At 39.5% G+C, this 10977-nt stretch overlaps 1 protein-coding gene across 1 annotated transcript in view; it reads left to right on the top strand.

The window, feature by feature from the left end:
* Nucleotides 1-256: 256 nt before the first annotated feature.
* MTREX (Mtr4 exosome RNA helicase) overlaps nucleotides 257-10977 on the top strand; it is a 46316-nt gene continuing 35595 nt past the window's right edge. Inside the window, exons 1-11 of the mRNA XM_054185306.1 lie at nucleotides 257-481; nucleotides 885-1016; nucleotides 2784-2850; nucleotides 5024-5086; nucleotides 5636-5748; nucleotides 6539-6713; nucleotides 7710-7800; nucleotides 8153-8277; nucleotides 9470-9568; nucleotides 10357-10459; nucleotides 10597-10728. Of these exons, the coding sequence (XP_054041281.1) occupies nucleotides 366-481; nucleotides 885-1016; nucleotides 2784-2850; nucleotides 5024-5086; nucleotides 5636-5748; nucleotides 6539-6713; nucleotides 7710-7800; nucleotides 8153-8277; nucleotides 9470-9568; nucleotides 10357-10459; nucleotides 10597-10728 (1216 nt within the window). The 5' untranslated portion in view covers nucleotides 257-365. The remainder of the gene's footprint in view (nucleotides 482-884; nucleotides 1017-2783; nucleotides 2851-5023; nucleotides 5087-5635; nucleotides 5749-6538; nucleotides 6714-7709; nucleotides 7801-8152; nucleotides 8278-9469; nucleotides 9569-10356; nucleotides 10460-10596; nucleotides 10729-10977) is intronic.

Here is a 10977-nt window from a genome sequence, read left to right as displayed (position 1 = left end):
CCCATTGGTCGCTAACACTCGCTTGGCACCGCCCTCCGCCTCTCATTGGTCAGCTCTGAGGGAGCGCACCTCGCCGCTGCCAGGCCTCGTAGGCCTTGCGGGAATCAGCTTCCGGGGCAAGGGCCACCGCCGGCCGCGGGGGGTTGTGGGGAGGTTTTGTGCGGGGAGGCTGTGGGCTGAGGGGAGGACGGCGGTTCCTTAGTGCTGGTGGGGTGGGATCGGGGCCTGCGTGGGGCTGCCGGTGCCCGTGGGTGGCGGGGGGCTCTGTTTCTCCTCGGGGTGCAGAGCCGGGGTAGGGGCGGCAGGGATCCGGAGGGGCAGGGGGAGGCCCTCCCGCGCCAGGCATTGTGGGACCAGCGAGGAAGATGGCGGACGCGTTTGGCGACGAGCTCTTCAGCGTGTTTGAGGAGGATCCGGCCGCCGCCGCCTCCGGCGCCAAGAAGAGCAAAGCGGGCGGCACCGAGGGCGCCAGGAGACCGGGGTGAGGGCGCGGTGGGGCCGGGGGAGCGGGGCCGGGGGAGCAGGGCCGGGAGTGCTCTGGCGGATGAGGTTCGGGCCGCACTGCTGGGCCCGCCTTCTGCCAGGTTGTTTGAGCTACTGAACCCTCTCGGCACCGTGCAGTCGGTGCAGCCTAAAGGCATACGCATCACTGGGATCACTGGCCCCAAAGCTGTAGCAGCCCTGGCACAATGGACGATCGGGGAGTACGGGGACCTGGGAGCAAGCTTAGCTGGGAAGTGGTTTGAAAACCCATGGTGGTTTTTGTGTGTGGACTTGCCTGGGTTGTGCAGTATGATCACTGTTGCCCGTAGGACACCTGACTTCTTTTCTGAAAATGCGTATATAAAGGAGGCAAACCTTTAAATTTTTTATCTATGTTGCAGAAAACGATCAGAGGAAAAATGCTCAGTAGCTGTGACAGGGAAGACCAAAAGGGAGGTTGAGGTCGATAGTACCAAAGACGCTGTTTTGGGAAAGAAGCCGAAATTGGAAGATGTTGTATCAGAAGATGCTAAGTAAGTGCCGAGGTTAATGTGTAAATTATAGCAAGGCATACTGGTTAGCTGTATGCTAGTTGTGAAGGGTTGATGTAAGTAGCTTTGCAGTGTTTTCATTTAAAGGTGAATTTACTTATGAAGTTAATTTTCCATTATGTATGTAAGTGAGGATGTGCTGGTAGTAGAGCTTCAGCAGTGACGAGCACTGAGTATGTTTAAAGTAATACTGCGGACAGACAGGCAGGTGCGGTGTGAAATGTTCATGTATTTATGAGTACTGCACATGGATCAGTGGTTCTTGATCAAAGCCATTGTGTTGATTTTGGGCATATAGCAAGGGATAAGCAGTGAGGCACATGGGAGGAGGCAGGCTTGCTGTGCATCATGCCACTGAAAGACATAATTGGCTGGGGGTACAGGAAGAAGAATTTGACCATGGAGACAGAAACAAGGCTGAGGAATTCAGCTTTTATACTGAGCATGATGCAGATGGGATGGAATACCCTCTTGGTCAGTTTTGGATCACCTGTCCTGTCCGCTTCTCCCCACAAGTGCAACCCTGCAGAACTCTTCCACTTCCGACCCTCCAAAAGGGCATATAACAAAGTAGAGTAAAGCTAGTTAGAAGAGACTTAACTGAAAAGTAAAATTACTGAACAGAAATTTGGTTCCCCTCAAACCGGGATATGAGGCCTGTAAGATTATAACTGCAGCAAATATTTGTAACCTTAAGTACATAGGTGCTTTAAGTACAAATGGCAGCTATTTGACATGGAGAGGGGTGTATACTTGGACATGTCAACAGCTGGGGGGGGTAAGGCTCTCCCTATTCTCTTTCCAGAACTTCATGACAGTTATTATGAAGGTTTTTGAAAACAGATTGAAGGGATACAGTGGGCACTTTCTCAGTGTATCTTAAGAGATTCTTGGGAACTTGGAAATTTATTTTGGTTCAGAAAATGATTAGGAGAGTTCAAAATTCTACTATAGAAATAAAAGTTGTGTGCTTGCTGTGTTCTTTACTTTTCTCTGGGTGGTGTATTATTGACTTCCGTTAGACACAATTCTGGTGTGAATTGTCATTCGGTCTTACATGGTAATTTTTCTTAAGTTCGAGGTAAGATTTTCTGTGAGAAAGTCATGAGAAGACTTCTCAGAACACTGTAAACAAAGGGTACCTGTAAAGAAGCAAAACAGAACCAGAGTCAACATTTTAAGTCAGTTTCTGTTTTAGTGGTCTCAGTAGAATGTATACTTGCCTACAGTAGCTTACTAAGTATTTTAAAACTGTTAGAAAAAAAACAGTGCAGTGAGACACTGGCCTGTTCTTGTGGCCATGAGAGAAAGGACTGGTAAAGAAAAGAGGGGTCTCATCTTAAGGCAGCTGCTTGGGATGCTTCAGGCTGCCTGTTATTTGGTGTCATAACTAGTAGCAAGAATACAGGTCTTGAATTTTGCTTTGTTGTATATTGAAAACAAGTCCCCATTTAATCAGAAAACTTCGTGTGAACCACTGTGATCCAAGTGCTGTTTTCTGGTGCAAGTTTTAAAGGTGTTAAAAATCCCAAAGCAGTAGCTGAAGTAGATTTATATAACAGCAAAATTTTAACACACAGAGGTATTGTTAGTCCTGGTAGTAGTCTCTGCCACCTGTCCGTTTCAAGTTTTTGCATCCTTTTTTTAATGTTACAGTTAAAATGGAAGTGCAGTTCAATATTTTTGCTTTTATAAAGAAAACGGGATTTTTAAATACCTTTCTGGCAATGCTAACTCATATGCTTTCAGTCTGGCAGAACTGATGCCTCAAGTGAAAGTGCAAGCTGTGGAGACTGTTGAAGGTTGTACACATGAGGTGAGTGCAATGAAAAAGGGCGTGAAAAGTATAGGCTTATTTCATAGAATTGTGTGTATTACCAGTATAATATGTGTGTATGCCAGTATAGTAATACTGTTTATAGTGCTTGTACTTATATCATAGAATCATTTAGGTTGGAAAAGACCTTTAAGATCATTGGCTCCAACTGTAAACCTAACACTGCCAAGTCCCACTAAACCATGTCCCTGAGTACCGCATCTACATGTCTTTTAAATACCTTCAAAGATGGTTACTCCACCACTTACCTGGACAGCAGGTTCCAATGCTTGACAACCCTGTCAGTGAAGAAATTTTTCCTAATATCCAATCTAAAGCAGCACTAGTGCAACTTGAGGCCATTTCCTTTTGTCTTATCACTTACTACTTGGTAGAAGAGACCGCCCCCCACCTTGCTACAGCCTCCTGTAGAAAGCGATAAGGTCTCCCCTCAGCCTCCTTTTCTCCAGGCTAAACAACCTCAGTTTCCTCAGCTGCTACTTATAAGATTTGTGCTCTAGACCCTCACCAGCTTTGTTGCTTGCTCTTCTTTGGACACGCAGTAGCACCTCAGTGTCTTTCTTGTAGTCAGGGGCCCAAAACTGAACACAGTATTTGAGGTGGGGCCTCACCAGTGCTGAGTACTGGGGGACGATCAATTCCCTCGTCCTGCTGGCCACGCTATTCCTGATACAAGCCAGGGTGCTCTTGGCCTTCTTGGCCACCTGAGCACACTGCTGGCTTGTATTCAGACGGCTGTCAATCAGCACCCCCAGGTCCTTTTCTGCCAGGCAGCTCTCCAGCCACACTTACCCAGGCCTGTAGCGCTGCATGGGGTTGTGACCCAAGTGCAGGACCTGGCACTTGGCCTTGTTGAATCTCATACTGTTGGCCCTGGCCTGTTAATCCAGCCTGTCCAGATCCCTCTGGAGAGCCTTCCTACCCTCAAGCAGATATATTATTTCATATTATATTTAAGGTAGAACAGGCTTGTAAAGAGATGAGGTCTGGATCTGGCATTGAGGATGCAGAAAATGCACTTGAAAAATTAATAGGATATCTTACCAGAATCAGTTTGAATCGTACTTGAAATAAAGTGAGTGATTGTGAAAAACTCAGTGATAATGTTGGTATGTTTCGATGTTTGAAAGGTACCAAGCACGTTCTGAGTGCTGTTGTTGACAAGGAAAACCCAGTGGTTGTTAAAATAGCTCTGTGTTCATAGTGCTATCTAAATAGGGATTGAAGTAGTTTGCTATTCTGTCTCAAAAATGAACGGCTTTCTTGTAAGGAAGATAACTGTTTTGGTAAAAAGGGAAAAAAAATTATGTAAAAGCAAAATAATGAAAATATCAATTTTCAAATAGTGTTAATAGACATAAATACAATTTAAAATATGAAAAATCAGAAGCATTAATGCTGTTTTTATTTATTTTTTAAAATCATCCTTCATCCAAAGATGTCAGAAAGAGTTTCTATGAGAATTAAATGTGTAAATTTTAACTTCCTTGTACTTCTATGCTCATTTTGTCTTCAGTGCTATCGTCCAGGGCTAGCTTAAATTAATTAGGGTCACATTCAAGAACCCTGTATGATTAGACCTTTCGTATGAAGAATGGTATACACAATTGATGCCACAGGTTTTAAAGCCCATGAATATGTACAATCTTTGTTATCTTGAGATGTCTGGTCGCGGTTTGCCATCTCTTAGTAACCAAAGAGAGCTTAAATATTTAGTATGAACGTTAGATGTTGGCCGGGAACAGGAACTTTACCTGCATAAATACATTATCCTTGCAAAGGGTGTGTTAGCAATGGGGGATGAGTAATTGCTTCTAACGTCTGTTGGCCAGAAGCCATGACTGTGTCTTGGCCTGAAGATCTAATGTTCCAAGGCAGATGAAGATGAAGCAGAAATATTTCATGCAAGACAGGGAGTATCGGAGTATTGAGAGAAGGAGTACTGTTGGGGCAGGAGGACAGAGATACTGGTTGAAAAACTCTGAGCGGAAGGAAGGAAGCCTTGACACATTAGTTCATAGAAACAGGATAGAAATTCAAGTTCTTTTTCATGCACTTTACATCTTGTGCTACAGCTCTTCATAGCCTGCCATGCCACTGGAGTGGACAGCAAGAATTCTGCAATTGTTTTCATTTAAAATGTATTTTATAGGTTGCGCTTCCAGCAGATGAAGAATTCACTGGTCTGAAACCGAGAACTGGAAAAGCTGCAAAAGTATGTCATAGATTGTGTTTATTTTTCTTTTTGCGTATGCTTTAGGCAGAAGATGAGGGTAGAGGGGAAAAATGAGGTACTTTGTCAGTAAGGCTTGGAAAAGAACATCTTGAAAAGATGTCCTGTCATCAGTAAAATTGGTGTTTCTATATTTTAAATTTTCATAGAGCAAAATGATGTGGTTGAATGGGGTTGGATGGACTGTTGTGATTTCAGTTATATTCTACAACATCAGGTGGTGGCTTCAGTTGTACACTGTAGTTCCTCTTCCTAAATTAGTAAATTAGAGAGAATTCAGTCACTGGGCCAAGATTTTCATTTGATATGCCAACAAAGACATAAGCAAAGGTCTTAGGTTTGGTATTAGATAAAATTATTTAAATATAAAGACGTTGCAAAATACTGGTTTAATATCAGTTGAAGCTACAAATATCTACAGGATTTAATTTCTGCTTGTAATTTGCACACTAGATCAGTCACAAAATCAATTAGATGTAAGCAACAATCTGTATTAAAAATACATAATGTTTTTGCTTTCTTTCTTTTTAGGAATATCCATTTATTCTTGATGCCTTTCAGAGAGAAGCTATTCTTTGTGTAGATAATAACCAGTCTGTGTTAGTGTCAGCTCATACATCAGCTGGTAAAACTGTTTGTGCAGAGTAAGTAATTTTCTGACAGGCTCTAAGAGCATGGTGTCATGTTTGTCATGTCATTTTGTTGAACCATCAGTAGCTGTTATGTCTCAGTTTTTGTGACACAAATTTTGGACCATCAGTGTTAGAATGGAATTGACTACTCTTGAATATAAGAACTTTGATCTTGTTTAGTGGGTAGCGAAAGGCTTATTTTGTGTTATTTATAAACAGTCTGATTTTGTTGAGATGTTATTGTATACGTTGAAAGGAAAGTTTCTGCATTTAGGAAGAAATACCTTTGTTTTCTAGCCCTGGCTGTAACTGCTGAGGAGTTTCTTTTGTGTTTTCTTTGCTTTGTCAGAAGCACTGGTTTGATTTAATTTGCAACTTGGTGTTTATAGGGCAAGAAATGTTTAAAAGGTAGTGTGCATTTTTTGTCAGTTTGGTCTGACAGTGCAGTGGCTTTGCTGACTAAAGGTGAGAAGTGAGATATACATATTAGAACATGGGTTTAAATAATAATAGTTTGTCATGAGACAGCGACAATTAGATTTTTAGATTAAACTAGTTGAGCTCTGATGTCCATAAAAACCAGTTAACTTGTCAATGATCTGTCACCCTCCAAAGAGGCTTACATAGTTGAGTTAAGATTGCACTGAATTCAGTGATCTGGTTAAGAAGTGCTTCGTATCATTCTACTGGTGTTCTGGATTGCATATTTTATTTTATTTTATGTTTTAAGCAGAAGATTAGAGGAAAGTAATATGCTGTGAATATCTTCCTGACAACTTTAATGTACAATGTTTGACTACAGGTATGCAATTGCCCTGGCTTTGAGGGAGAAACAGCGTGTGATATTTACAAGTCCAATTAAAGCTTTGAGTAATCAGAAGTACCGTGAGATGTATGAAGAATTTCAGGATGTTGGTTTGATGACTGGGGATGTCACCATTAATCCCACAGCTTCTTGTCTGGTCATGACAACTGAGGTAAGATCAGACATTAATTCTTGATCTTTCTGTGTTTTCTTCTACCCTTTTTTGGCTGAGAAGGTCTGATATGAAAAGATTGAAGCTACCATAATAAGCCCAATTAGGGTAGAAGATGTTATTAAGTTCATTGTGCCTCCCTTTAATGTTCTAACTTTTGGTTATTGGAAGAAGTTAGGTAAATCTCTGTAAATTCGTCCTTTTGGACTATCAGTCGGGAACTTTCATTCTCACATGGAGAAAGGCAGAACTTAATTTATTGAATCCTCAAGAAACTGAGTTTTATTTGGATAGATATGAAGTACTGAAAGTGAGTCAGACTTACTGAATCCTGTAGGTTCAGTATTTTGTTCTAGGGAAACCAAATGGGGAAAGGAAAATCATTGAGTGATAGTGAAGTGGTTCATGCTAGGTGCTAGTACTCCAGGAATATAACGCTTTTCACCTTTGCCACAGTTTTGTCATTTTTCTGTTATAGACATATGTCCTGCCATGAGTTCTAATTTTCATTTTTCTGCCTTTACCTCAAAGGAGTAAAGAGTCTTACAGAGAAAACTCTGATAGGGAAAGATTGGGGTGGAGAGTCAGGATGGCTTGATTTCTGACAAAAGAAATCCTCTTAATCCCAGGTTATCTATTAGGATGATGGAAGAAAGAGACTTGGCAGAAGTAGATCTGGAAACCTGTAACAAATATTCTAACACATAGAGGCTGTGAGAAAAGTAATGTTTTTTTCTTTCATGTTCCTTCCATGTTCTTGCAGGGAAACCAGTTTGTCTCATATCATGACATTGATAGATTGGAATCAACTTGGAAAGCATCTCATAGCCAATCTTTAAATGTTTTTAACTTTTGTGCAAAATAAGATTTCATACTGCCATTTAAAAGTGAACCAAAAATTCTGGTAGTTTCTTACTGACATCTCTGTAACATGTGACTCTTAATTCATGTGATGGATCTCTGTTGGTTTTTTTCCTTGTCTTTTTTTCCTTGTAGATTTTGAGAAGTATGCTTTACAGAGGTTCTGAGGTTATGCGAGAAGTCGCATGGGTCATTTTTGATGAAATCCACTACATGAGAGATTCAGGTATCCTATACGGTTTTTCTTTTCAATATTTTTTTTTCCCAAGAACAATTTTTTTTTCTTTTGAATAATTAAATCTTTGTTCTCTCTCTTAAATTCAGTCATCTTTGTGCGTACATCATTGAGAATTTGTTTTCTATTGAATGTATATAAGATGGTTATTTTGTATCGCAGTCTGCATTTTCTTTGCCAAGGTAAAAGCCACTTTGAGGGCATTCGATGTACCCCATTTGTACAGGGGAAGCTTTTTTCAGTTTTTGTTTTATTGTGCTTTTAAGCATGCTGTTCTTTGGCTTCAGAGCTGAAAAATAGGCTTTAATCACATAAATTTCCCATGTGAATTTTCTATTTTCAGAACGTGGTGTTGTTTGGGAGGAGACAATTATTTTGCTTCCTGACAATGTTCATTATGTGTTCCTTTCTGCAACTATTCCAAATGCCCGTCAGTTTGCTGAATGGATCTGCCATCTTCACAAACAGGTAATGTTTCTGATGTGCTATACCTCCATTCTTGTTGTCTTGTGGCATAATACTGTTTCTTTGGTTGATGAGATCGGAACCTTTGAGAGTCTTTTTAGTCATCATCTTATTGCTTATAAATGATGGAATAGATCACTCCTGGTTTCTCTGCTTGTACTCCTAGGTTTTACAGCTATACTGGCCGTTGGTTCTACATAGCAAAGTTAAAGCTGTTTGTTTAAAGTTTATTTTCCACACTTATTTAGACACCAACTTGATTTCAACAAACATTCTGAATTACGAAACACGGTGAACATACTATGATTTTCATAGGGCTGATAGACGAGGTTATTTGGCCTCTGTAAAAAGGCCATGTGGAAATCAAAAGTAAATAGTAAATCCATAGAAAATACTACATATGCATGCAAACAAAGTAAGAAAAGAGGAATGTAAGAAGTCTGTCCTGTCCAGTAACCATTAAGTTTGTTTTATCCTGTTTAAGAGATGCTTTTGCAGGAAAGATATGGGAATTAGAATTAGGGAAGTTAATACCCACAAAAGCTTGGTCCAATTTTAAAATACCCCAGAGGCTGATTCTTATGTTATTTGTGATGGAAGGAGTGTAGTGTAAGAGATGCCTATTTAAGCTTAGCTCAAGACCTTGACTTGGTTTTGCAGAACACTAGACTGTGATTAGTTTTTTTTAAAGCAGATTTATATAATATTTGATGTTTTGAGGGAAGCATTTTGTCTATTTTTTTCTTAATAAGCTTTCTCTTTGCAATAAAACCTTAAATGTTCCTAAAAGTCTACCATGTGCCTTTTTTAGGTGGTGTAAGAAATACTACAGGCTTTTTTACAAAATAGAAATAAACAGTTTTTCCTTTGGTTTTAAAGGTGTTAGGATTATGAGTCTATAATAATACAGAACAAAATATTGCCTGATGTTACTTTTTGTGTTCATGAGGGAGAATTTTTGTAGCCAACTTGTGTTCTTCTAAAGGTTCGCAAACTTTTGTTTTCTTAAGCCACGTCATTAGTACAAAATCCATATTCAGGAAAGAAAATTTATTATCTTAGTTTCTGTGAGTCTTACTTTCTGGTTTCTAGAAAGGTGTATCTTAATAGTAATGTATTGGATTTTCCATCAAGCGTTTTTACAGTGCAATTAGAAACATTAAATATTTATGTGTATGCTGTTCTTTCTTTATAGCCTTGCCATGTGATTTATACTGACTATCGACCCACTCCACTGCAGCATTATATATTCCCAGCAGGAGGAGACGGACTCCATCTGGTGGTTGATGAAAATGTATGGAATATTCAGTTTGTTTGAAAGATCTTTTTCCTCACATATCAGTCACGAGCTTGATCTCTTGCAAAATCTGGATTTGCTGTACAAAGGATGTTTGTATTAAAAACAAGTACAAATGGGTACAAGTGACATCTCAATTGTCGTTAAATTTATGTGGTCTTATAGAAGAGATTGGTTGTATTATTTAATGTCATGTAGCCAGCTGAGTAATACTTTGCTGGGATGTCTTAAGTGCGCTCATCCTTGTTTTGTTTTCTAAGTGCATGTTGCTTTCTGTAAATCTGCAAAGTAGTTTATGTTCCTTGTACTCATTCTCACTCGAAAGAAAATGTAGCAGCATCTAAAATTTACTTTGTTTGAGGGGGCAAAATATTTTTGTGTCTTCAGGTAATTTTGAAGCAACAATTTATTTAAAATTCATCATCGGCTTTTACATCAGTAGCTAATACTGTAAACAGTATTACTGCACTTGAAGCTGTGTCTTCATTGGGCAATGTAGTTTCATGTAGACATTCCTGAAGCTCAGTTTTAGTGTTGTGACATTCAGCAGTTCTAGCCTGGTTGATGGTGTGGTGGATAGAACAATGAGCTTCAGAGACACCAAAGTAATTCTGAGCTGTGGTGCTGACCTAGTAAACTCACTCACTACCTTATGCATTATTTTTCCCTTCTGCCTGTAAATATGGGGTAATGGTACTGGCTATGCAAAGCACTAAGTATTTTTAAGTGGGCTATGTAAGAAGTAATTGCTTACAAAACAATTGTATTTTGTGTTTTTTGTTTAGGGGGATTTCAGAGAAGATAATTTCAATACAGCAATGCAGGTACTTAGAGATGCGGGAGACTTAGCAAAAGGGGACCAGAAAGGCAGGAAAGGAGGAACGAAAGGTGAGTTTGAATCACATTCTAAAGTAACTTTTTGTGTAATACAACGAAGTTGTATGCAGGTTGTGCAAGTGTCTCTATTATTCCTTAAGGTCATTTTTTGCTAAAATTAGTTTTAAATTAATGTAATCTCCCTGCAGGTCCCTCAAATGTTTTTAAGATTGTAAAGATGATCATGGAAAGGAATTTCCAACCTGTGATTATTTTCAGCTTCAGTAAGAAAGACTGTGAAGCCTATGCACTTCAGATGACAAAGTTGGATTTCAATACAGGTACGGATAAATAAAACTTAGTTTTATTCACAGTGTAGTTTAATGTGAAATGTTACTCTGGTTAGATATTTCTATTTTCCTGTGGGACTTCTTGTGTAAAAACTAATGAAAAATACCTGTTGCTTTTTCCTTTATTATGCTGGTACGTAGGCTGTTTTCAGTAGGAAACTGTTGGTGCACAAAGAGTACTTGGTCATCACAATGTTGAATTGTTCCTCTATTTTAAACTTCATTTGTTTCTCAAAAATC

This window comes from Rissa tridactyla, chromosome Z (genome assembly GCF_028500815.1).
Source record: "Rissa tridactyla isolate bRisTri1 chromosome Z, bRisTri1.patW.cur.20221130, whole genome shotgun sequence".
Classification (NCBI taxonomy): domain Eukaryota; kingdom Metazoa; phylum Chordata; class Aves; order Charadriiformes; family Laridae; genus Rissa; species Rissa tridactyla.
Note: the sequence above shows the minus strand (reverse complement) of the source record. Positions and strands in the feature narration are given on the sequence as shown.